Genomic DNA, 25,824 nt, shown 5'->3' on the forward strand with positions numbered 1-25,824 from the left:
CCAGCCAACAGATGGCGCTGGGGTAACGGGGTGATTTTGAACTTTTCCTTAGCAATTTCTCCGTAGCCGACATAGTTCGATGGACTGGCAACCTCGCCAGAGTCTCCAGCAAGCGAAACGTTTTGGCTTGCAAACGAATTCATTAATTCTATTCTATCAAATTAGAGAATTACATTGGCTGTGTCGTCTGCTCAAGTGGGAGAGGGCGGAGACCGGTATAAAACGGACGCGCGCCATGTTGGAAGCCTTCACTCCGCCTCTCGTTCTCTTGGTGAACGTCAGTCTCACGTGTTAACGGCCAACATGGGCAAGGAAAAGACTCACATCAACATTGTGGTTATCGGTCACGTCGATTCCGGTAAGTTTTCTAACTTGCCTGCGGCCAAGGCTGGCTTTGGCAACCGTCAAACAGTTGTGTGTGCTACGCCATCTGCACGAAACGTGACGAAATTGACGTTACGGCGAGTTTTTTTCCGTGTTTTGTGCGTGTGACATTGGCTCCTGTATTTTGGGCGTTTGGCCGGCCATGGATTTCGACATCGGATCGACCACGCCGAGCCGGCACCCACGCCGTGACAGCTTTCAAGCCTATTATTCGTTCGTTAGTTGATTGAAAGTGGTGTCAAGCGTATTTGCGACGTGGTGTTTGTCCTATTGAGGTGTTAGCGGTGTTTGTGTTTTTCGATTTTTGTGGGAAATTGACTTATGATCATGCTAGGCCTAGTCCCCCACGTTGATATATGTCGCCGCTGGAGTACCCGACGGTGGCTGTGATAGTGGCATCGGCATGGCGTCGCGCCAGCTTAACCCTACAAGGCCATATGCGAAGGCCTTTAGTAGTTTTTTTCTAGTAAACCGCAACATTCCACTGATCAAAAACTGCTTTTAGTTACCGGTTGTTCCAATATCTTCGCTTATTCAAATCTGAGAACACCTTATTTTTCCGGTTGATTAGAGTTCAACCTCCGGTGTCACGCACACCTTAGTTATGCCACTTGTCGCTTTTGCGTTTTGTCTTGATTATAGGTAAATCCACGACCACCGGTCACCTGATCTACAAATGCGGTGGTATCGACAAGCGCACCATCGAGAAGTTCGAGAAGGAGGCCCAGGAGATGGGCAAAGGCTCTTTCAAGTATGCATGGGTGCTGGATAAGCTTAAAGCCGAGCGTGAGCGTGGTATCACTATTGATATCACTTTGTGGAAGTTCGAGACTCCAAAGTACTATGTTACCGTGATTGACGCTCCCGGACATCGTGATTTCATCAAGAACATGATCACTGGTACGTCGCAGGCTGACTGCGCCATTCTTGTCTGCCCTGCCGGTACCGGCGAGTTCGAGGCTGGTATCTCGAAAAACGGCCAGACTCGGGAGCACGCTCTGCTTGCGTACACTCTTGGTGTAAAGCAGATGATTGTTGGTGTCAACAAGATGGATACCTCTGAGCCCCCTTACTCGGAGGCCCGTTTCGAGGAAATCAAAAAAGAAGTGTCGTCTTACATCAAAAAAATCGGTTACAACCCCGCCACCGTGCCGTTCGTGCCCATCTCCGGCTGGGCTGGAGATAACATGCTTGAGCCCTCTTCAAACATGCCGTGGTACAAGGGATGGCAGATTGAGCGTAAGGGATCGAAGTTCGAGGGTAAGACCCTGCTTCAGGCTCTCGATGTCATGGAGCCACCAACTAGACCCACTGACAAACCTCTCCGTCTTCCCCTGCAGGACGTCTATAAAATTGGTGGTATCGGCACAGTGCCTGTCGGTCGTGTTGAGACCGGTATCATCAAGCCCGGCATGGTGGTTACTTTCGCGCCATCTAACCTGACGACTGAGGTTAAATCGGTCGAAATGCACCACGAGGCTCTCTCCGAAGCCGGACCCGGAGACAACGTTGGTTTCAACGTAAAGAACGTCTCTGTTAAGGAACTGAAGCGTGGCTTCGTTTGCGGTGATTCAAAGGACCATCCCCCTAAGGAAACCGGACAGTTTGAAGCTCAGGTCATCGTGCTTAATCACCCAGGCCAAATCCAGAACGGTTATTCGCCCGTGCTGGATTGCCACACCGCCCACATTGCCTGCCGATTCAAGGAGATCAAGGAGAAATGCGATCGTCGTTCTGGCAAGAAACTCGAGGACATGCCCAAGTTTATCAAGTCGGGTGATGCCGCCATCGTCGACCTCGAGCCCCAGAAGCCAATGTGCGTCGAGGCCTTCACAGAGTTTCCTCCCCTCGGTCGCTTTGCTGTACGTGACATGAGGCAAACCGTTGCTGTAGGTGTTATTAAGTCTGTCAAGGTGAAGGAAGTTTCTGGTGGGAAGGTGACAAAGGCCGCTGAGAAGGCCGCCAAGAAAAAGTAAATGAATCCTGCCTCAACCAACTAGAAAATCCCATTGAGGCCAGGGTACCCCATACGCCATCTAGGGATGGCATCCCCATCCTTTGGGTGCTATCTTTTCGGCCGATCAATGGAAGGCTGGAGTATTTAATTTGTTGTAAAAACAATAAATTTTTGTAAGAACATTAATGCTTTTTCTGTTAATGATAGTAGGAGTTCGAAAACTTAGAAAAGTAGAAATAGTCGTCATAAATACTGTCTCATTAAAAAGTGGTATGGCAGAAGTAGCGCTTTTCGTGGTCGACGGAAGTGTAAGGTTTGTCTTGGCGATGACCAACAAAAAACAATGTGACGCATGGTGCTCAGTTCGTAACCCTTACGCTTGAGAGTCGCTTATCTGAGTGGTAATCTGTTAAAAATTTTTAATTCCGATGAAAGACGTGGAATTCTGTTGGCATTACAATAACATCGCCTGAGCGAATGTACGGTAAATTTTAAGTATATTCTGCAGGCGTTCGTAGCGTTTTAAACTAATGTCCATTATCCGAAATAGCTCAACTATCATGCAATGATGGGATTCTGCATGAGTTAATAGCCACCCTGCATCTTATTTCTCGTTTGTGAGCGTTTATATCTAGAGAGGTCTCCTAGGCCACATAACACGGCCATGACTCGTATCATTCTCGTAGAATATCTACCTGTCCGATTCTTCATATCAGGCCAGTGTGTTTTCTCCCGTTGCATAAACATAAATCATTGTTGTGTGGAAACGCAGGCGTTCAGCTCCGTCTGTCGCCTGCGCTGCTGTCGCTTCATCAATAGTTTGATTACCGTAGGCTGAATCAGTAGCTACATAGCGGACAAGCAATGTCGATAGCTAACCGATTGGAAGTCGGCAGTCGACCGCTGCTGAATCATTTTCTCCATCATGGTTAGTCATTGGACAGGCAATATGGACCACCATACAGTTCCTCCAGTACTAGCAGCAGCCCATTGAAAGGCTGTGACATAACACGCAGCGAAAAATGGCGTGAGTTGCTATGACCTGTCGCTGGTAACTCGTCCTGAAGCGGTCGACAGTAACGTCAACGGCGACAGCTGCTGCTATGTGTCCATTGTATGTGTTTGTGAGTACCAATATGAGCCTGTCTGTAAATCTGTATGAATGTGTGTGGATAGATACTCCCCGATGTTCCGGCTGAAGACAGCAACAGCGACAATAGTTTTGACCTTCTATGTAACTACATATATAGACGAACAGTGAGGACGCTGAGATGTAAAGTATCGAGGGAGCTGCGATTATAACTGCTGCTAGCACCACTACTGAAAACGTTTGGTTGTGTGTCGGCCGCTAATGGTTGCTCATGCAGCCGTACCGAGCGACAACATTGCACTAAACGTGATGTTTCTGCGGCGACGGAGCCCATCGGCAAGCGGAGCTCGGCGTTCGGTGAGAAGATTGCGTCAACGATGAGAGCAGACGGAACACCCGAGATAACTGATGATGGCAATGGCGGAGACGCCGAAAACCGCAGCCAGTGTTAGTGCAAAGAACGTGAGACGTTCGCGCAAAATACCGTAAAGGAGGAAAGAATAGCTAAAAGCAGTTGGCCATTACCATAAAACTAAGTGACTCAGTGATGACTGCTTAACTGGTTGCTGAGTCGGATTTACAGAATGTGGAATGAACAACCACCAGAACAGGCCAAAACATTTGGTCCGAATGCTTTTGCAGGGTCGATTTGAAAAAACCAGTGCACGGAAGGCCCGTATTGCACGGGTTGCGGGCGAAATTAAGGCAATATATTAGGGCAGGGAAATATGCAAGCATTACGATAATAAATGTATCACAATAACGTAACAACAAAAATAAGTACGAGTTAAGTGCGAGTATTTAACAGGTAAATAAAGGGCACGAAAAAGAAAACATTTTGACTCAATGTGTATCTAAGTGGCTAAAGCGTGAGCCTGCTTTGGATTTTCACTACGCGTTAAAACTTTACGGGGGGCTCATATCGTATGAGGAGGACACGCTATTTGGAGATACACGCTTAATTTGAGTTAAAGAAAACTCTCATGTGATTTGGGCGAAACCAGGGAAGTACGGCCGACAATGTAGTGTATAGGTAAGCCTACGTCAGTATATATTGGTATACACAGCACATGATAGCGTTACGCCTTGATGTTGGGTATTCACTTTAAATTGGCAAATGCCGTATCAGTTGAATGCCGGTACAGATGTATGTGGCTTTCTTTATTCATGCAGATTCTGTAGTGTTTATGCATGATTGGCGAAACTAGAAGCAACGTCCCGTAGTCTCAACTAGAGGCTTCGATACAGATGGTAATGGTAGCTTCCGTCCCGTGTTCAAACTGTAATTGATAACAGTAGTGGTCGCCAGGATATATAAAACTTGCATAAGTGAAGGTAATGGTATCCTGTTGGCGTAATAATAAAAGCTCAGTGTGATAGACTCAAAACGTATTTTTAAACATTTGGGTGCAACTGTGTAAATCACTGTGGTAAGTGCCGAATACGGCTAAAAAATATTCTTGATTCTGTAGAAGACTAGCTTCAGGTATTTTTTTGTATATCCTTTGTCTAGGGATAATTTTCAAATTCACGGCTAACTGTCGGTAGTACTCATCGTCACAATCAAATTCGTAATAGCAAGTGTCAACATTAAAGTAGCGACATCAATGATATAATAGCTTCTAATCCCTATTTTCTACCTTAACATGCGCACCTGCGGTCTTAAATAACTAAAAAACGCGTTCTAGCAACGTTATTTCTAAAGAAGTCTCAATCTATATATTATTTCAGCATTTCACGTAAGTACATTATCATAAGCAGTGAGTTGAAATTACAAATAAGAACTATATATAAGCTTTGCTATAAATTCTAGCACAAACTGAAAAATGTTTCCATGGTTATCTGTAGACAAATATTTCAGCAACTTAAATATGGGACCAGTTGCATAATATTTATAAGGTTTTGTTTAGTGATACATAGAGAGATATGCCCTGAAAGATAGAATTAAATTTTGGAAATGTGCGGGTTATATCAATTCGCTTCACAGTTGAAAACGCCAAACTACTATCTGTCGGCTCAAGGAAGACATTTGTCTGTTCCATTTCTACAAGAGTCGTGGCCAAAGCTTAATTACCTGCCAAAAAAAGGACCAGAAGAAATTTAGCAAAACAAATCTTTGCAGATTGCTTTGACATTCACGACATTTTCGATGAATCTCGCCTTACGCGCAAAAGACAGTTGGGATAAGCTATGCCCACAATACATTGAATGTAACTTTCCGTATTTTTCCTCTAGTGATAAGAAATAATTGTTAGGTAACCGCAGAGGTTACTTGCGTAGCGTTACATGTTTCTTTTTCAAAAAAATTGATTGAAATTTTCATTTACTCAAATGCTTTTAAACAGGTAAACAACACAATATTCTATGATTATGACGTATATGGAAATATTAAAGTACCTTGTGTCATACAGATAATATGAGTTTTGTAGAGTTTTTAAAAGTAGTTTGGGGATATTAATTAGATGTTTTAAAAGTGGTACCATGACTAGCGAGCGATGCGGTACATATCACAATTCCCCGCATCTAGTCTGTACACATGTACTGCCGAACCCGGTTCCCTAAAGAATATAATGGAACCTATGCGCCGCAAAAAATGCGACGACATGTTTGCTTAGCCAGTTCATCCTTTTCTACCTGCTGTTCTTCAACGTATCCGAAGCAGAGAATTTTTCATCGATTTCCGCTAATCTTCGCCTTCAATTTCTAGAGCTTATTCGTAACGTTTCTGTTACTGGCAGCTCATATAAACGGCGTAGATTGTCGGACAACAGTAGCGAGTCGGGTAAAAAATAAAAATAAATTCCCGAGTTGTTATGTGTGGTCCCAGAGCTCTTTTGAAGACAAAGAATTTGACACGATCTAATATTTGAAATTCTCCACTGTGAAAACTTCCCAAATGACGCTTGTGCCTCAGCAGTACCTTCCGGCATCCTTCGATGACGTGAGCTGTGAATTTTCCGCCATTACAACCGAATAGTAACCTCAAGGATGAAAATCGGTCAACAAAGGCAGAAGACGACTTTGCGGAATACAATCCGTCAGTACCTGCTGTCCTGCCACATCTTCTAAATTTCATTGCCTCTACTTTGGTGAGGTTTCCGGTCATTTCCAGACTTATAACTGATAGAGCCAGGCTAGCTGCGCTTGAAACCTGTTCGTCCCGTATATCATTACATCGTCTACATGCAGGATGATTTCCACGAATTTTCTCGTCTCTCTTCTTTGATTATGAGAGCCCTTTAGCATCACCGAGAATAAGAGTAGACTCAAATTGTCCCACTGAGTCATGTTAGTTGTCTGTGAGAAGGGCGAGAGTTTGGCCACTCCATTGTCGATCGCTATTCTGTGCACTCGTGGAATCGCAGCGAACAGGTTGATCATATTTACTGGGACACCTACCTCGGCCTACGTAAGCATCTTCTCACTGAGCAGCGAGTCCAAGATTGCGTTGAAATTGACGAACGCCGCAAGCAGGTGGCGCACATACGAGGCACTTCCAGCATTTTCAAGTTCTACACTACATCATGTATTCAGTGTGCTGTACATTTTATTAGTTCCAGCAAATATAAGTGATAAAAATACATTCAGTTATTACCGGCAAAACATTAAGGATAATAAAATAATATGACATATTTAACAAATAAACGTTATTATGCATTTTGTCGAACCAATTTCAGCCAGGACAGCATCACCCCTGATATTATTGAAGATTGAGTCACCGTTTTAACCAATGAGCCCAATCACTGTTCCAAACGGATGTGGTAGCAGTTTGTATGCATGTATTTTTAATAAATACTTTTTGATAGCGCAAGCGCTGCACATACAGTTGCTTACCTATTGTGCGGTAGTTCATTATTATTATTGGTTCTGCTTAATCTCACAAAAAAAAGATTGAGTAAAAATATTAAGCACCGCTCAAGACAGCAACACATGAGACAACTTTCCTTATCCCTAAATAGCCTCCTTAATTTTTATCTTGGATATAGACAAAACTAACCGTAGTTTGTAGTTTTCTTATCTTTTTCGGCAACTACTGCGTTCGGCGTAACAGTAACAAAACTGAGTACTAATTAATTTATTTTGCACAATAAACAACGCAGCTCTCTTTCATAATTAGCCTACTGTGAAATATCTATTCGTGTTATCATTATTATTATTAGTTTGGTGATGTTTTCCTCCAGTCTTTCTTACGGTAATCCAACCATCTTCATCAGGCTCGTTCGTTTTCCGTCGAAGTTCCTCTGTGGCCAATGACGCCACCTTAAAGAGAAAAAGAGCCGGACACCATAACATATTCGTAAGTTTCTGCCATTCAGAAACAGCATTGGGCCAAATTAAACCTTGCGTATCGCCTTGGCTGTATGTTTACTTTATGCTTGATAACAAGTTCAAATCTAATGATTTGCTCACTTTCAGCTGTATCATATATATATATATATATATATATATATATATATATATATATATATATGATGAAATGCAATGAATATATATAGATAAAATTACCAATATATAATAAACTATATATTCATTGCTGTGTCAATCAATAGCATTAACTTATTTTCAAATGTATCAATGTACACTTATCAAATTAAACAGTTTTCTTTATACGCTAAATCTATTGGACCTGATAGTAGAAACCTTGTCTTGCAAATCGTCCTTTTACTGTTTATTTACAGATGTTATGTACTGATAAGGTAGCAAAAATAGTTTGAGTTTGTTCTTATCTAGAAATAAAAAGTATTAGATATACGCATCTGTGTAATTGCTTATGAAGGTGTATTCACTTGTTTTCTAATTTCGCTCAAAAATATTTGTAGGCCTAGGAATTAATATTGAAAATATCACTGAAACATTCGTTCTGACCTGCTTAGAAACGGCGTCCATGTCTTCTTCCACAATCATCTCCCTGTCGGGAGTCACCGGTTCTGGTTCAGCGCGAATGCTGGGCATGGCAGGCCGCTCTTTGGGCAACTGATCTAACGCTTCTCGAATTCGTCCTTGCTGACACATCTTTTGCAGTTGCAACAATAGAAATGCGATCTGAGGCAAGGTTCCATCTTCTACGACCATGTCAAATTCGTTGAATAAGATTTCTGCTAAATAGTCTTCGACGTCTGTAGGGTCCAGATCAGTTTCCTTGTTCAGAAAGTCCGATACCACCTAATTGTAGAATCGAAGAAAATTAAAACAATACGCAATTAGTCAGGAAACTATACTTAATATAATAATATTGTTGAGCTAATTCGTGATTTAATCGAACGCATGAAGCATCCAGAATAGATTATGCAGACGTATGCACAAAGTAGCATTTGTCAAAAATTCATATATTTTCTATCTGCATATCAGCACACTCACCCATGTATGAGTTACATGCGAAAGCGCAGTATCTCGATCTCTAAAATTTAAGATTTTTTAACAATATATAATCACATAGCCATTTATATTGATTCTTCCCGTTTATGAGTGTTGCTTTTTATCGTGGGTCAATTTAATAATTTTATAATGCTTCACTGTCGGTAATTAGAGCAGCAAATATGAAAATCTGCACAATTCTCAGCTGTGGTTGACAGAAAAATTCAAGTGAGACCCATAGTCGTACGTCGATTGCATTACCATAGCTTTCGTGAACCAACCTGCGCCATCCAGCGTTCCTTAAGGGGTCCGTCTTTACCTCCCAGACCCTGTTCTATCGCAATTCGAAGACTAACCCAGTCCGAAAGGATGCGTGTCACTATTACCTTAGTCGCCTGCTTCGTGCCCATAGCTTCGGCTGCCATTAGCCCGAGGAAGTTGTTTGTCACACGTTTGTACCCAGCTCTCACTGATTTTCAAGCAGAGCTAAGTATTGAAATTAAGACAGTCTACTTAATTTATACCGAACATAAATAGCATAGCCAGAAAAAAACACTCTTTGGAAAATGAATGGAACAGACTGGGGACCGGCTGAAAAGCCCACGCGGTTTTTCTTCAACGCGCCGTGTTTTCATGTAGCATATGTGGTGCGCCATGACGACGCTAATGATTTCTGACTGTCACTGTCCGAGGTTGGCGGGGTGTAAAATCCAATAACTTCATTCGTAGTGTTATAAATCGACGGAAGATCTTTAATGGTTATGAGGAATAAGCAAGATTTATTAAGCAAGAAGAAGAGAAATTATAACCCCATAAAGAACTATGGATTTTCCAATAAGAAATAATTGACCAACACTTGCTACGCATTCAGAGACATTAAGTTGGAATGCTTAATAAGGATCTAAGATAGGTTCTCGCTTGAGTACTAAAATTAGCTTGAAAGAACTAGATTTAACACGAAACCGTATTTGCCACTAGGAGCTAATCTTACTTATTTAAAGGTGCAGTTTCGTTTTATAGAGGTTACTGGGAATGCTTCCATGAATATAGTTAGGTGTGCATCCGATAGCCAATTTACTATTTCGAAAAAATAAATTACTACACAACTTTTGACTTCTTTTTTCTAATGCTGTTATGCGATAACGAAATGTACTAACGACGCAAGAGCCACTTTTCTAAACAGTATAGTTATTAACCATCATCACCACAAAATACAAAAGCCTTCAATGTAATTCTTATTGGTACTTGGTATCAAATTAATTTTACGATAATGCTTTATAAATCCATCGTTTTAGTCTAATCGCATCATCACACAGTGGTGATTTAATTTATCTATGTACAGGAGACAAAATGAATCGTCGGCTCGGTCACGTGTTGAGGTTTTAAAATATTGTTACCATTGTGATTTCCGAATTAGGTCTCAGAAATCGCTTTCTATGTATGAGATCCCCGGCCTGAATGGTTGCCTTTATGATTAAGAATATAGAATTTGATGAACCTTAACGTGTGCGACGCTTTAAATTTTAGCGGTGATTTTGAAGAAGCACTCTGTATTTACTCGGACGGCATGATAGACAGATGACTATCGAATGAACGCTTCTCAACAGAACCCAAATCGAGCTTTCGTTCTACGCGATCGGCACCGCGCATTCTCGTTCGAATAATTTGATTTTCCTTTTTTGATATTCTTGTTATGCTATTGCATTGGTAATAATTGCAGTCGTATCCTTTTCAGTGATAAGTTTAATTTCTGGAACGAAGAGTTGATCTAGGGGTTTCACCATGTCTTCGTGTAAGGCCGAACAGGAAGAGGAAGCTGAAGTATTGTTGTCCATCTACGAAGGGGATTCGCTATTTAAGCAGGTACGCACAAATTTGCTTGGTGTATTCACTGTTATATTTGAGTGTAAAGGAAAACATGTGACAGCAAATAAATAGATTGACTATGTAATGATAGCTATCAATAGCTTGTACTTCTGGTAGAACTGGTAATAGTTACCCAGAAACTCGTAAACAACTAATAAGAAGTTAATAAATTCAGTATGTCTCAAAGAAAGACGTGATAGCTCCTTGTCGATTTATAATAACAATAAACATTTTAAAAAAAAGTATGCAGGTTTGCGCTACGGAATTGTTTTTGTATAGGTATCTGTGGCGGTCTTCAATTAGCGGCACAATCTCATGTGTCCAATGGCGTGCGTAACGGGTCCAAACCACGCTAACGATATCTATTACACAACAAGCGTACTTATAATAAAAAAAAAGGATTGCATTGAATATAACCTGTTCTTCTCAGGCCTTGTCCTTGAAGAACAGCCGCTGACGAACACAGCGTAGTGTCCGATGCAGTAACGAACTTTCTCGGATCAAGTTACCCATAAGTACATGCCTTGCTTATTAATTCATTGCTAAGGTATTTGTGTAATTCAGAATTCCGTTGGTTTGTTATCCGCACAGGTATCCCCCACTGTATATCACTACCGTTACGGAGAAGAAGGTTCACCTCGAGCGTTTGTTGCAGAAATTACGTGGACAGATGACTATCCAAATGCGGTACCTGAAGTTAACCTTGACCTTTTTGGAAACAAGCATCTCCTACAGGAAATTCGAGATTGGATACGCGAGAAACTTCTCGAGCAGGCCGAAGCCAATATAGGTGACGTGAACATATTTTTTTTTATCAACAATCTCTTCCCTGACCTGCTTCGATATATAGATACATCGAAGTATCTGCTAAAGACAAACAACATTTTAAAATAGGGCCCACTTTTCCCTCTGGAGCTTTACTTTTGCGTATAATTTATTCTGTCATAGAGAAAGACCATTCTATGCCTACACCTGTTATTCCTCGAATTCAAAATATCATTAACAAGGCTCAGAATGTTTCGTGACCGAGTTTAACTTTTAATTTGTTAAGCACTGTGGTCTCCGAGTTGCTTTTAAAATAATACAGCAGTGATAAAACCGGGAGCGGTTATGTTGTTCCTAAACAAAAACTAAACATAGCTGACCCACTTCTGAAAGTTGTTGAACTTAATTGCTGTTCCAGGAATGCCAATGACCTATACCCTGTTCGAATGGCTGAAGGAAAATAGCGATCAGTTAACGGCAGAGCAACCGGACAAATCTACAGTAACTGAGGATCTTTTTACAGGTGAAAAAGACAGTTTAGTTGCAACTTCCGGGGGGGGGGCACCTAAAGAACCAAAAAAAGAAAAATTAACGAAGTCTCAAAAACGGAAACTCAGTAGCCGAGTCGTTTGTGGAGAGCTGCCTCGTGGCCACGATTGGGTTGACGTCATCAAACATCTACTTCAAAGTGGGTCTGCGGGGTAAAAGGTGTACTACCTTGTTAGGAACAGAATTTAGTACAGATACTCTGTACTGTTTGGTACTAGTAGCCTGTAGTACTGGTTGGGGTGGGTTGCGCCCTATGATGCACAACATGGAATAAATTACGTTGTAATATTTTAAACAAAAAAAGGCGTATTTTCTCTGTTTTAACCGCAGGGTTCCCTTAAATATTTCCTCTCATTTGCGCTAAACACAAACCTCGTAGTAATTTATGGTTATTTATCGATTCTTCTTTACCAACTAAAGTTCACTACATGCGCATAATATTTCGCAGTTATACTTTAAAGCAAGCTCAAGTATCATTCAATGATAAAACTTTTCACACAATTTGCGAAAGGTTTGCATAAATTTAACCAGTCAAAAAAGGACGACAAAGTTAACCATTCAGACGCTATATTTGAAAAAATCGTTCCGACCCTTGTTTCAAGTGCACGTGGAAGCACACCGTCACAATTCGACACACCCATTGTACTCGGAATATTGCACACAAACCTACGAAATAACGAAAATGTATTTCTTTATTCTTGTTTTTTTTTCTAAATTTTGCTTAATTGTGCGCTGTTTTCATTACGTTTAAATTATTTAACATAATCATCAAATGAACACCTTAAAAAGAGATTCAAAACCCTGGACGGAGTCAAACTGACTGCTTATTTCACGCTATTACTCGGTCTATATACCAGAGCCAATTACAGTCTGAAAGTATACACATCTTTCGAAATGCCTCTCTTCGCAAAAGTTTTACTGGGTGTTTTTAACACTTGCGTCATAAACGTTAGACATTTTGTTTATGGTGAGGGCGAGCGAAGTAAGGTTCACATTAACTAGATGCGGTAATTGCATAAAGAAACGGAAGGAGTGTAACGCGATATTATGATAGGAATTTTGTTTTTTTATTGTTGCATTAGTACACTGTCGTTGCAAGGCTCTAGTTATGTTTGTAACGGGGCTATATCTTTTATTTTTTTTTCTATCAATGAAATGTTTATTTATAATTTAGATTCCATTAAACTGAGATGTATACAAGTTGGGAAATCAGCACAATTCGTGCTACTAAATTTTTTTAACAAAATAAAAAAGTCGGATCGTCTAGAATTTTTTTTTAATCGTATTGAACGTTTGTTGTACGATAAGTCAGCAAAATAATCAACTCCTTTCATGATTATTATACTGAGTTACCGTGCCGACGACAGAGCGCGTCCCAAACTATAGTTTCGCTTGAGCTTCAGTTAGAGAGTTGGCCAACGAGTATTACAACAGTAGCAGCAGAAAGTAGTAACAATACTTCTTCAATTTTTTCTTGTTTTTTTTTCAGAATTGAAAGAAATATGAAATTCTTTTTCTCAAAAAGTGTATTCATTGTAATTGATCACGGATCGTTTCTGGTTTCAGTTTCTTTTTCTTTATATCGATCACGATAGATTTCTGCTTTTTTTGCTCCAATTAAAAAACTCTTTAATGTATCTATATTCTGGGAATATATGGCACACCATACTTCAAGTATATATGAAACCTAATGCCGTCGATTTACATGAATTTTATAGAAAACTTCGAAGCGAGTTGCCTCAGAATAAAATTCAGCTTAACAGAAATGTGTGTATGTGTGCATATGTTAAAAGCATCGTATTACCACACTCATTGCGCTGCACGTCGTCGTTATCAACAGCCTTTTACTGCAACTCTTTTTGAAAGAAATTTTGATGATATAGTGGAGAGACAATTTTTGCCCTCTCTTGAGTTTATTAAACCTTGTCGCTACTAGCTAGATTCCCTGGCTTGTGATGTGCAATAAGCTAATGTAATATCTGCTGACTGCATATGTTAGAGGTCGTATTGTCATGAACAAACCTGCTGTGTCTCTATGACTGGCAAAACATTCCAGAACATAAAGAGCGGTGAATTCTGGTCTCGTTCATTAGGTTGGGTAATTTTCCATTAGTAAATGAAGTGTACAATGAGTAAAATGTGTTGTGATAGTATATTTGAGGACAAAGTAATGTTTATTAGGGGAACTTCATGCAACCTAAAGCGTGATTGACTTTTATATGCTTTGCCTAAAGGTACGCGAGACATTCACTGCTCGCTCCACTTGAGTTTACTGCAAAAAAATGGCCTTCGGTATGTCCATGCAATGCAAAAAATGATCCACTTTTTTAGATTTGTTGTATGCATGTGAAGGTTAAAGATAATTCTAACCCAATAATATTCCACGGTATGCTTCATTGATTTTTTCGTAGGGCCAGGCCCCTACTATTAAAGTCACTTTTCCCTGTCTAAAATCCAATTTTTGACGAATCGACATAAAAGTCTTATCGCATAACGAATTTAGAAGTGCCCGCATAGTTAGAATATGCTTAGATGTTTCTTGGTTTGCTATCATTATGTCAGAGCAAGTTTGTGTCAATATCTTGAACTAATATTGGTTAAATGGGCAACACAAGACCAGTTTGGCTATTATTAATTATTTAACGGAACTTCATCTTGAATTTAAATTCGTAGGATATAAGTTATCTGACCGCAGAGAATTTATTACTCGTTCCTAAAATAAAGACGCAACATATTTAGAAACTGTGATAGGACACAAGCATATTTTCTTTTTTTTTTTTTATATGCATATACATACTTAACCTCTATAAACCACGTCCGCAGAAGGAATAAAATGTGCGCATTATTATAAGCTTACAGCAGCAAAAAAGATAACACCGACCGAGATAACAGACCGATATCAGTACTTTATCTTCGAAATTCGCCAAAATCTTTCTTGCAAAATATTTCCCATATGTTATAGGTTCCGAATATAGTGCAGCAGGACGATTCGGTGTTGCTGTCTCTTTTAAAATAATTCACATATTTTCTTCTTGCTGACACAAGCATTTTTGTTACTTGTTCAGTTAATGCTCGCCGCTCTTCCAGGTGCTGGGTTCCGCTCGCGCAAGATCCCAAACAGTGCACACGTTTATCTTGTGTATCGATTGTTTTTGGTAAGAAAGCAAGAACACAAACCGACTTCTACGGTGTTTCATCTGTCTGGTGTATGTTAGTTACTGACTGGGTCTGTGATGTAGACCGAAAAGTATAGTAACGCTACAAGTGAAAGCTGTAACTGCACAGTCTTGTTTCTGCACCACCCTGTGCGTCCGGGTTCACCGAATCCTATGAATAGTTTGGCCAGTTATCAGTACGACAGATGTAGTCACATTGCGTAGTTAGATTATCTCTTTGGATTCTTGGTGTCGACAAGTGGCAGAAGCTTCAGAAATACAACTGAAAGGATGGTGCAAATATTGAGCTATCATTTATTTTTGATCGTATTTGTGGTGGTAACGTTTCCAGTCTCGTGTTGGGCTCAATATGAAGACGTTCGTTGTAAATGCATTTGCCCTAACGCCTCAGTCGTTGGAAGTCAATCTGGCAGCAATCGGAAGCTATACATCAAAAATGTAGTTCCCCAAAGGTACACCAGACGAAGCTTTTCTGGGGTATTTTCTAACTGTTTTTATTATATGATCATGTATTGGCGATGGAAACAAGTTATAATAGATATTTTAAATATTAACTTCAAAATTACATTTCTGGTAAATACTAATAGACTGGCTGTATCCACAAGGCGGTACCATTAGATTTTTGGAGAAACCAAGTTGTTATCTTTGTACAGTCTGTAATTAGTTTGAATGTGTTATTTTAATTTTTATAATTATTACTAGGTTATCATTGTTTCTTCACGATAAAATACAACGATAACTAAAAAGCTATTGATGCTGTTTTTCCCATAGGATTTTGCACGATCCAAAAAATTCAGCTAATTTCTATAGCAGTTTCGCATAAGCAACCTTCATATCTGTATTTGGTTTTGCTTTGGTTATTTTTAATAAGCACTGGACAGTTTGATATAAAACATTTCCTTTCATAGACAACAACAATTTATTAAAAAAAAAAATTTGCGAAGTAATCTTCGAACTTGTGTTAGTTTTTTTTAATTTGCACTCTGTTTGAGGTACCAAATATATGTCAGCGCGTATTAAACGTGCATTATTCTGTAAAAGTATCAATTTCTGCTTCTACTCTGTCTGGCTCATATTCACTTCAAGATGATTTTTTAGTTAACGAGGCATTGAAGCGTGTAAGGTTTAAAAAAAAATAGCTATATTTAAACTGTTTTATCTGCGTCTTTAAGGTCTAGTAGTAATATTGCGTTGGATCGGCTGAGATCATACGGGGCCGAGTTCATCTATTGCACTTCATCAGTTTGTCATCTCAGTAAAATTCACAGTGCAACGAATCAATTTCTATTCCTACTACTAGACTATAGAGAACCGCACGTCCCTGTTTGGATACGCGAATTGACCTTATCAGCAACTTTTATGGCGTTGTCTAGGACAAGTCTTATACTCACTAGAGCAGGAAAACCTATAGCTCATAAAGTAGGCTGTTTTAAATAGTAAAAATTGTGTCTTAGGGCCTTACAGTGATATTATGAGGGATTAATTATGCGTAGAAAGCACCCGTGATCTTCTAACATGACCTGATTAATAATTATAATTAGTGTACAAATACATGTATGGTCAGAGCCGACTTAGTGACAATGACTAAGGATAAGCTATGCAGTCAAAAATATATAACTGGCAAAATCTTTTAGACATGCTGAGGGCACACAAGTATAGAACAAGCTCGAAATAGGTAATATTATATAAGCGATATCAGCGTGGTCAAACATGCGAGCAACTAAATTTACTACTATTACAAAGATTAGATTAAACAAGAACTGTTATCCTTTCATTTACAGAAAAACCATGAACTTATTTTCTATGCAGTTATTTGGTAGTATATTCGTTGAAATATATTTGAGCAGAGTGCCCTTGTGGAAAAAATGCGCATTGTATGAATATTATTTGTATGGCTTCAGATGTAACTGCGAAGGTGTGGTGATGCCCCATGTGGACACCGACCTACGAGATAAAGCAGCTGAATTCTGCCCACGATGCGAGTGCAAGTGAGTCAAAATGACAAGTGCATAAGGTTCAGCGTATGAAATGATTTTATTTAAATTTTTTACATATACAAAAGGAGTGGAACTTTATGGCCTATATGAAGTATATAATGGTAAACTGTAATCGAAGACGACACATAATTTTCTCAAAGCAACAGTAGGAGGATGCATTTCCATTTTTATCATTTTCTTCTAGATTGTTCTGCAGGCGACATTGTGGAAATATGCATAAAAACAATCTAAGGTAACCCGAATTACTCCATTCGGGAATGTCCAACAAGACATGATGACACTCTTTAGTAACTGCTAAAGTAATGAAATTTCAGGTACGAGATACGAAATACGATGACAATTCGTGTCTGCGTAATCCTCCTCATCTGTGTAGTTGCATTATTGACGCTCTACATGGCATTTCTGAGGTGGGTTTCGGAAATAACATAAGCATAGGTGCTAAAAAAGCAGCAGCATATAAGAGCTAGGCTCAAACGAATTAAATATAACGCAGAACAAAAAATATATCAGTGTCTTAATTGTGGGATGAATCTTAATGATATTTACTTATTTTCATTCGGGTCTAGTGATTATCGTATATCTACTTATATTATGAATTCTGGGCATGTCATGCTTGTTGTACGCTTGTCGATTTTAATAAGCGACGAAGTAACATTGAATAATAATATTAATTATAATAATAATAATAATTGACGTTTTTTGTGGTATATTGCAGATGCTTAGAGCCACTACTAAACAAGCGCCGAGGCGGTATTGTTAAGTACGAGGAGCACCTGAACGAAGATGTAAACCTTGGCGATTTTGGAGCACATGACGGTATGTGTGCAATATATGCCGATCGTTTTCCCTTCAACTACCTTTAGAAACTATAAATGAGCTTCCTGATACGACATGTTTAATTACATTAGGTGTTACATACAATGTGCTTCACTAAAAGGATTCACTGACTTGTGCGTTTTGTTTTACCAAATTATTCAGTCGATTAAGCATTTATATATATACATATATATAAGCGTTTATAGTTAAGATACAATTACTGGCGAGACAGTAGTGAACGATGGATTCAGTTATCAATTTTATCAATAGCTATTTAATCAATAGCATTAATTGTTGTCAATGAATCAAGCACTCAAACAAATTTGCGAGTGAACGGTTAATCAAAATTGTCGTGTTATGAAAAAATTGTTCCTAGAAGTTTTATTTTGTTTTGGTACAAAGGAGTCGTGTAAGTTTCCACATACTGATGGCTCCGTTGGCTTATTCTATGAATCACTGCCAAGATGTTACTTCCAGTGTTATTTTGAAGGGTAAATATTCAACCGCTCTACGAGTTTCTTATTTACGAAGGCCTTTTTTATCCGACTGCTGTCAAATGGTACACGAAAAGACACTATGACATGAGCTTTAAAATTTTAGCTGGATTTCATCGAGTGCGAGCGAATTCCGGAAGGAAATATGTGTTACACTGAACAATATTCTATACAGCTACTAGGAAGTAGTGCTTACTTGGCTGGAAGTCAAGTTCTAATTGGGACCTTTTAGACCAAATAAGTCGAAAGATATGTCCGTTAACGAGCTGGAGTAAAAAATAGACCGTCCTTTCACTGAGAAATTCAACTGATATTGAAAAAATTGAAACAAGGCCTTTTTCCTAAGGACGAACACTATATACCAGGTATGCACAGTTTAAGAATGAACAGTCAAGGATCATATATGGACGGCAGAAATGTATGCAATTTTCTGATGTACTAATCTGAACAAGGCTTGGCCACAATTTTGCATGTATATTCATACTGCATTTCTGCCTGTTTCCAGGTAATATCTCGTCAGAAGGTGAATTACAGTTACGAGGTGCGACGAGGGTACGATCTGGCTCTGGAGTTCTGGACAAGGTTGGTGCACAACAAGATCGATGGAAGCGACAAGTCCAAGAGCAAAGAAGAAATATCTACGATAAGCGCACGATGCTAAACTAGGCCGCTTTGTGTTTAGTGACACTAGTGAATTATGAAAGCAACGGTTGAAATGTGCAAAACTGGGCGATTATTTATATGAATCTCTTTTGAATATCATTTGTCGAAAACGTAGTGTACATTGACTCCGTCTTCAAAATTGTGAAATGTCAGTTTCACTAGACGACTTCTTCGCAAGGGACGTCAACAAAGAAACGTATGACCAAACGGAGTCTTGTTAGCCTTGGAGAGCTTCTCCCATACGTAGAGGATAATATGTTATTGAAAAACTGTTTATCAATCAAAAAAGAATAATTTAAAACTAGCGGCATATGGATTGATGTGGCGAGTGGCAACGTTTTAAGATCACTTGGTGAAATAGTATTTTTTAAAAGCCTAACTTAAGATTAGGTACGCCAGTGTTCGGTTGTTGACCTAATTTTCAAGTTGGGTGCCATGAAATTTACTATAATTATATTTAACGTCTAAATGGCAGAAGATGTTCATTGAAAATTAGCGGAATATTCAAGCAAACTAAGAGTATAATATTACAAAAATGTACTTGCACCCTCATAGGAGTTCCGGTGCGCGCTTAAGCATTATATAGTTTCTTACTTAAACGCGACATATTTGAAATCCATAATTTATTTTTTGCGAAGTGAACCAATAGAACAAAACACATCAGTTAGCAAAAAATAATAGACTATAATGGGAAATATAGATAATAGCATTGATGAAAATGAGTTGATTACTATTTCTTTCCAGATCATTATTTTATTAATTTCAAACATTTAACAAAATCATTAACACAACCAAGTGAATTTCAGCTCTAAACAGTGAATCAAGTTTAAACGAAAATGAGGAATTCAGAGCGGTTAATTCATCGGTGGCTTCCGTTAGGTTTCGTAAATACGTAAAAGCAAACGGCTAATATGTTTTTTTACAATGATAGAAATCTATTTCATCGTGAGCTGTGACTGGCGAAAGCTGAAACGAATGCTAATAAGTATTCAGTGTAAATAGGTTGTAACCGACAAATATTACCCAGTCTCAGCAATGTAATAAATTTTATTTTAGCACAGTTTACAAATCAGTAACGAAAATTACTGTATACAGTAAATTGTGTTAAAGCAATACAGTGCTAAGGCAGAGGTATATGACAGTTGTATAGAGTAGACGGATAAAAATCCGTTAACAGATCTGTAATCGTAATAATAAACCATTAAATTCGTATTAGATGTCTAATAAAAGTAGACCTAAATAAGGGAGTTATTTTCACTATAAGGGCTTAAAGGCTCTATGGGAAGTATTCGAAATAAGCTAGCTTTCAACGATAATCTAATTAGACAGTCTTAAGTCGCTCACTAATTGTTTGAACATCGCCAAAAATGATTCTCTGCTAATATTTTTAAGCTTATGGACATTCATAGACACGTTGGAAAACCTTAGGAAATAATTCGCTTATGCTTTTACTTCAAAGACTTTTTGTTTAATTTGCTTTTCTTAACCTTTTTGTCGTCAAAAGGCGTGTATATCATTTGCATTTTACAAATAGCCAAAAAATATGGAAAATACGCATTTTATAATGTGTTAGCTGGATGAGCTATTATTCAGTGAGTGGTTTCAGTACACTGGAGGATATCGTGAGTTATTTTTCCAACCAAATATGTGGGTAGAACCGAAACAGAATGAAAGAGAAGCTCAACAATTGAATTAGATGCGCTTCAGTACCTACAGACGAAACCTTCAAATACTGAACAAAGTTGTTTCATTCAGTAGGTACTCTTTATTATTCACAACTACACAATTATAAAACCTATATCTTCTTGAATGGCAAGATGTGCATGTTAGTCGAAGGGTTGCGTAGGTAAATTTATGCGGTTCGATTAGTGATAATAATTTTTAATATTACGATGAGGTTTAATTGTCATTACTTATGTATGTACATAAAGGATATGTGCATAAAAAAAGAAAAGCTCTATTGGAAGAGTGCATGCTTTGCGAACATGGTCTACGTGAGTTTACTTTTTATGGCTATTCGAGATGAGAGCGGTAATCGCAGCCTTTAGTTCAATTTGTTCTCCCAAGTAAATTACAGATGTGGCTTCGGCGCACTATTGCCAACTGGTAAGATCACAGATCTGTTTACTTAGCAACTAAATATTTATAATTACAATTGCATATATAGATTAAAGAAGCACAGCCGTAACTAGTATCTGGAAACAAATATCCTCATTGCACGAACAAAGATGTTCTACAACAAAAAAAAAAGCTATTTTAAACAGCTTTCCTATTAGATTTGAACTTTAACAGCGCCCCGAAGTTTAGCTGAACGCGACCTAGGATTTTGTTCAATCTCATCCTCAGAAGGCGTCACCACATCCTTGAAAATAGAAATCCATTTAGGTCTCATCTCTGTGGGCTTATGCCATGCCCCAGCATTCCGATACTTTTGAGCGATAGTGTGTGAAACAGGTTCATCCATATCAACTCCTGAAAAGTGTCTCTTAACGATTCGATCCTCAAGGGAATGAAACGAAATCACAACAGCTTGACCTTCGTTATGTAAAATATCGTACATAAGGTGCAATCCGCGATTCAGTTGATTGAGCTCATCGTTGACGAAGATACGTAGTCCCATGATTGCTTTAGTGGCTAGATTTACTTGCCTACCAATCATATCCGTGCGAAAGTGGCTGGGCGCGAACGCAGCCTCTACCACTTGACAGAACTCGCCTATGGTTCGTATCTGCTTCATCTCGTATCGATAGCTAATTATGGCGTCGGCTATTTTGCGTGCATACTTCTCCTCTCCATATGTTTTGAAAATTTTTGCCAGTGATTCCGCACTCAAATGGTTTACCAGCTGCGCCGCTGTCGGGCCTTGGAGGTCGGCAGGATTCATTCGCATGTCGAACGGGGAGTTTGGCTTCGATGAGGAGAACCCCCGGGCGCTGTCCATTTGCATCGACGAGCACCCGCAGTCCACCAGGATTCCCGAAACAGATCCAGCAGGAACACCTGCATCAGCCAAGACATTTCTTATTTCAGTAAACTTCGCTACTCGAAAGTCGAATCTACTCCCGAACTCTTCTTTAAATTCCGTAGCGATACTTTCTACCGATGGGTCTCGATCAATGGCCACGACTTTGGCACCGCGTTTTAGAATTTCGCGCGTGTGTCCTCCTGCTCCGAATGTCATATCTACAAACGTTTTATCGGGCCGGACATTCAACGCAGAAATCGCCTCTCGTAGTAGTACGGGAACATGTTTCCGTTTTTGTATAGAAAGCGCTTGTTCAGACTTTGCAGTAGCAACAGTGAAATCTACCAGGCCACGACTCCAGTGCCGTGGTTTAAAGTAGCGCCTAATATTTGTACTATACATATTACGCCACATAATAAAAAGTAACGTCTATTAAAAATATAGCTGCGAAAATTTTATTGTGGAGGTCATTATACTGCCATCGCAAACGTGTGTTGTCTCGCTGGATCCACGGAAATTAACTCTTACTGTTACTCAGAAGCCCTGTTAGGACAGTCAACTTGTTCAAAGCGTATTGAATACGGCGGGCGCGGATTTTTGTTCGACCGGGTCCACGCATGGAGTTGCTAATAAACAGCTGGTATATTGTAGCGCAACATTAGACACCAAAACTGATAGAAAGGTCAGCAAGTTTACGGATCACTTTCTCTTGCAAACACTGCAAAGTGTTTTTAAAGAATGACATGCGCAGCGTAGGCGCAGACTATAACGTGTACTAAAAAGTAGAAGCGGCGCAGCATCAATTTCTGGTTCGATCAGGCGAAGCACATTCAAACACGTTCGAAATACCGCGCAGTCTGCAGGTAGTGCCAGTATTGGTTAATGTCGGCTAATTTCGAAAATGTGGGTATAATGTGTACTGCTTGCGTTTGAAATGAACGCGGTTCAACGATGAGTATCCAAGAGTTAAGGAAAAACTGAGAAAAAGCTGGCTAAGTGTTCGACGAGCCCAGCTAAGTCTACAGCGGAGTAAGTTCTTGTTGCGTAAAACAGAATAGAACATAATTGTACGAACAAGGACATCTTGAAAGTTAGATAAGCCTTTAGGAAAACTGTCAAAATGCGATTCTTCTAAATGTAACCTGCTATGGCATTTGCTCCTTTCGTTTTTCGTGATATTTCATACTAATTCCATGAAATTTCTATATCGCTAAATCAGAATTTTGACATATCTATTTATTAGGTCGTTCAGTATGAAACGTAACATGGGAAATTTGAACTTTTACACGGGCTGAGTTTTTTTTGTTTCCGATCGAAGTATACACCATTATTATTTATGACTTTTAACCATTTCGAGGATAATTTATTTATTTTGTTGCTGGGTACAAGAGTCGAGGAAGTTTCGAAAAGGAATAGCATAATGTTATTGAAACTTCATTGACTTGTCTAGTTAGGATTTGTCAAGATTTTCAAATAAAATAATGGTTTGCGAGAACGATTTTTGGCGGGTATCAATGACAGAGATCTGCTAACTGCAATTCTTGCTGGACTGGTGCAGCTGTAGTGGAAAAAACCTGCATTAGACCACCAAACATATTCTATAAGCTTTTACAATTGTACATTCGTTTTAGGGTGATGTGCTGCGGGTTCAGTTTCAGCCACTCACTGACACATTATCTTAGGGAATTTATTTTTCATCGGAAGCTGTAGTTCAGTGCAATAATGGTTCACTATTGTAAAAGAAAAATAAAGTAAGCGTTCAACTATGTATCTGTTTTTGATCCACGTTGAAATCATTCATTCTTTACCCTATTGATTTGACCACGGGAAATAAGTGTAGTATTTTTACATACATCAAACTTAGAAGCTAACATTTGCAAACTTTGAAATAGGTAGGATTTCCCGAGACCTCTTGACTCTGTGTTATTCGTCTTTGCAGTAAGTCTTCAACGGAACTCATTTATGAGTTTAAAATTTTCTTCCCAAAATTTTTGTAGCAACAGCTGACGGTGGCTTTGGTATTAAACCCTCTACGGAGCAAAAAATTTGTATGCTGGGTTATTTCCAAAATCGAACTCAAATCAATGAACCGATCGAATTCTCTAATCTTTCATAGTTTTCTACGAATAGCCTGCTAAAGGCCCGAGTGACTATATTCGTGCCAACGGTTTTAGGTTTGAAAAAACACACTTGCATCTCGAATACAAATGAAATTTCGCAAAATATCGCCCCGTTATCAGATAGCATCATGTTTATATATGTGGTTGATGTTAATCATCTAGACCTAATAAGTATATAAATGCATATTTTGTATGAATATTCTTATATTAATTATTCTATGATTGCTTGCAGATTTGTGTGTTTTGTAAAAGCTACATGCTATACCCACAGTAAATCCTCCCGGATCTGTAACCGGATTTCTCACACATTGACCCTACTGTTTTTATTCTCAGCAAAGGCTGAAATCCCTATGCCCAAAATACGTCTGCTGTCGGCGCTACCGCCCATAGTCTAGTGCGAACCAATTCGTAATATCTTAAAATTGAAGAAAAGAATGATATGCACGCGGCTTAAACCCTCTATGATTAGAGTTTTAGGTGCGGTATCGACGTTGAACATTCTATCAGACGGTTGCTTTTCAGCACGTAACGAAGTCTGGCCATGCCTGGACATTAACCCCAAGACTAAGCCTATTATAAGAATAAGATTAAGAACTAGGAAAATTAAGAAAGCCTAAGAACCCCTAAGATTAGCAGGCAAATAGGTCACACGGGGCTAAACCCTATTTCCGATAACTGGATACAAGGAATCATATATTTCGATGAACTTACAATGAACTTGAGACCTCGTGATCGTGAGTCCGTCGTTCTTAGCACTTATCCATTGCGACGGTCACAACATACTTTTTTATGTATATACATATTTAGATTATAACGTGGTACATGTTTTCCAGTCGGTACTTTATTTTTTTATTTACACAATATTATAGCGATCTCTTCCAGATGTATATCTACCTTGTCTCACATCTTCTTACCTTATAGTTCTAATTCTAGCGCTTATTAGTGCCACAATCCCAACGAGAGGGTGCATGTAACACTGTAAAGAAAAAGCGGAAGTTTTTTTAACTGCACTTTTGTGACTCAAATATACAGTGTTTATTCCCCTTAAACCACAAGCATTTAATACTTAGGGCATTTAATACATATTAAATTTTAACGTAGTAATAAAGATGTAATTCGAAAACATTAAATGTACGAAATTTTTTTTATTTGATAGCTGAACCAGTGAAGCTTGTTAGGAGTAGAAAAAAAGTGCTATTGCATGTCCAGTCTTCCCAAGTATTTGTTATTTGAGCCTACGTACATCTATAATTGGTCGCAGAGTCACCGCTAAGACAATTATTCACGTTGCTGAGAATGCCCCTATACGTGTTTATTCCTCCTATGTATTGTTCGACCGAACTCTCTTTGTGCAAGCCAAGAAATCAATTGTCTCGTAGACGTAAAAGTTTTTGGATCTTTTCCAAAATGCATTGTTGTATAGGTGTTCATAAGCCATTGCAAGTTTATTGCCTTTGCAATAATAAAGCGCACATTATTTATAATTACCTCGACTAACTTATACCCACACATTTACATGGTCATAAGTCCTCGCTTAAAAATGAGCTGCTTTCTTTACTGTTGTGCGTGCCATTCAGAATAACAGTATTTGGTGGAGTCCGTAGGTCTATCAGTTACTTGCTAGAAG

The 25,824-nt window shown here is 38.9% G+C and overlaps 5 protein-coding genes across 6 annotated transcripts; 3 read left to right on the forward strand and 2 right to left on the reverse strand.

Moving 5' to 3' along the window:
• Positions 1–201: 201 nt before the first annotated feature.
• On the forward strand, positions 202–2,523 carry LOC111248738 (elongation factor 1-alpha 1-like). Its single transcript, XM_022801606.2, has 2 exons — positions 202–358; positions 1,027–2,523. The coding sequence occupies exons 1-2, from the start codon at positions 304–306 to the stop codon at positions 2,358–2,360; spliced, it is 1,389 nt and encodes a 462-aa protein (XP_022657341.1). The 5' UTR covers positions 202–303; the 3' UTR covers positions 2,361–2,523.
• A 4,437-nt stretch (positions 2,524–6,960) lies between these two features.
• On the reverse strand, positions 6,961–9,454 carry LOC111248743 (pre-rRNA-processing protein TSR2 homolog). Of its 2 annotated transcripts, none has more exons than XM_022801614.2 (3): positions 9,173–9,454; positions 8,298–8,594; positions 6,961–7,691 (listed from the first exon to the last, which is right to left on the reverse strand). In XM_022801614.2, the coding sequence occupies exons 1-3, from the start codon at positions 9,209–9,211 to the stop codon at positions 7,545–7,547; spliced, it is 483 nt and encodes a 160-aa protein (XP_022657349.1). In that variant the 5' UTR covers positions 9,212–9,454; the 3' UTR covers positions 6,961–7,544. The 2 variants fall into 2 exon arrangements, with proteins under 2 accessions (XP_022657349.1, XP_022657348.1); XM_022801613.2 differs by having other exon boundaries at positions 9,068–9,450.
• An 841-nt stretch (positions 9,455–10,295) lies between these two features.
• On the forward strand, positions 10,296–12,269 carry LOC147756080 (RWD domain-containing protein 4). The gene is made up of 3 exons (XM_086986254.1): positions 10,296–10,649; positions 11,244–11,442; positions 11,836–12,269. Exons 1-3 carry the CDS (start codon positions 10,569–10,571, stop codon positions 12,120–12,122), a joined length of 567 nt encoding a protein of 188 aa, XP_086842380.1. The 5' UTR covers positions 10,296–10,568; the 3' UTR covers positions 12,123–12,269.
• A 2,858-nt stretch (positions 12,270–15,127) lies between these two features.
• Positions 15,128–20,355, forward strand: LOC111248742 (transmembrane protein 9B). Its single transcript, XM_022801612.2, has 5 exons — positions 15,128–15,594; positions 17,044–17,130; positions 17,454–17,546; positions 17,855–17,955; positions 18,955–20,355. The coding sequence occupies exons 1-5, from the start codon at positions 15,413–15,415 to the stop codon at positions 19,113–19,115; spliced, it is 624 nt and encodes a 207-aa protein (XP_022657347.2). The 5' UTR covers positions 15,128–15,412; the 3' UTR covers positions 19,116–20,355.
• On the reverse strand, positions 19,832–22,977 carry LOC111248741 (uncharacterized). Its single transcript, XM_022801611.2, has one exon. The coding sequence runs from the start codon at positions 22,489–22,491 to the stop codon at positions 21,385–21,387; it is 1,107 nt and encodes a 368-aa protein (XP_022657346.1). The 5' UTR covers positions 22,492–22,977; the 3' UTR covers positions 19,832–21,384.
• Between the last annotated feature and the right edge of the window lie 2,847 nt (positions 22,978–25,824).

This window comes from Varroa destructor, unplaced genomic scaffold (genome assembly GCF_002443255.2).
Source record: "Varroa destructor unplaced genomic scaffold, Vdes_3.0 BEIS01000004.1, whole genome shotgun sequence".
Classification (NCBI taxonomy): domain Eukaryota; kingdom Metazoa; phylum Arthropoda; class Arachnida; order Mesostigmata; family Varroidae; genus Varroa; species Varroa destructor.

Excerpts from the sequence above, each read along its gene's own strand:
- LOC111248743 (XM_022801613.2), bottom strand. The coding sequence starts at position 9,211 with ATGGCAGCCGAAGCTATGGGCACGAAGCAGGCGACTAAGGTAATAGTG. Across the intron at positions 8,595-9,067 it reads AGGAACGCTGGATGGCGCAG|GTGGTATCGGACTTTCTGAA; the intron begins GTTGGTTCACGA and ends TTCTACAATTAG. Across the intron at positions 7,692-8,297 it reads TGGACGCCGTTTCTAAGCAG|GTGGCGTCATTGGCCACAGA; the intron begins GTCAGAACGAAT and ends TTTCTCTTTAAG.
- LOC111248742 (XM_022801612.2), top strand. The coding sequence starts at position 15,413 with ATGGTGCAAATATTGAGCTATCATTTATTTTTGATCGTATTTGTGGTG. Across the intron at positions 15,595-17,043 it reads AAAAATGTAGTTCCCCAAAG|ATGTAACTGCGAAGGTGTGG; the intron begins GTACACCAGACG and ends GTATGGCTTCAG. Across the intron at positions 17,547-17,854 it reads CTCTACATGGCATTTCTGAG|ATGCTTAGAGCCACTACTAA; the intron begins GTGGGTTTCGGA and ends GGTATATTGCAG.
- LOC147756080 (XM_086986254.1), top strand. The coding sequence starts at position 10,569 with ATGTCTTCGTGTAAGGCCGAACAGGAAGAGGAAGCTGAAGTATTGTTG. Across the intron at positions 10,650-11,243 it reads GGGATTCGCTATTTAAGCAG|GTATCCCCCACTGTATATCA; the intron begins GTACGCACAAAT and ends TTATCCGCACAG. Across the intron at positions 11,443-11,835 it reads GCAGGCCGAAGCCAATATAG|GAATGCCAATGACCTATACC; the intron begins GTGACGTGAACA and ends TTGCTGTTCCAG.
- LOC111248738 (XM_022801606.2), top strand. The coding sequence starts at position 304 with ATGGGCAAGGAAAAGACTCACATCAACATTGTGGTTATCGGTCACGTC. Across the intron at positions 359-1,026 it reads TATCGGTCACGTCGATTCCG|GTAAATCCACGACCACCGGT; the intron begins GTAAGTTTTCTA and ends TCTTGATTATAG.
- LOC111248741 (XM_022801611.2), bottom strand. The coding sequence starts at position 22,491 with ATGTGGCGTAATATGTATAGTACAAATATTAGGCGCTACTTTAAACCA.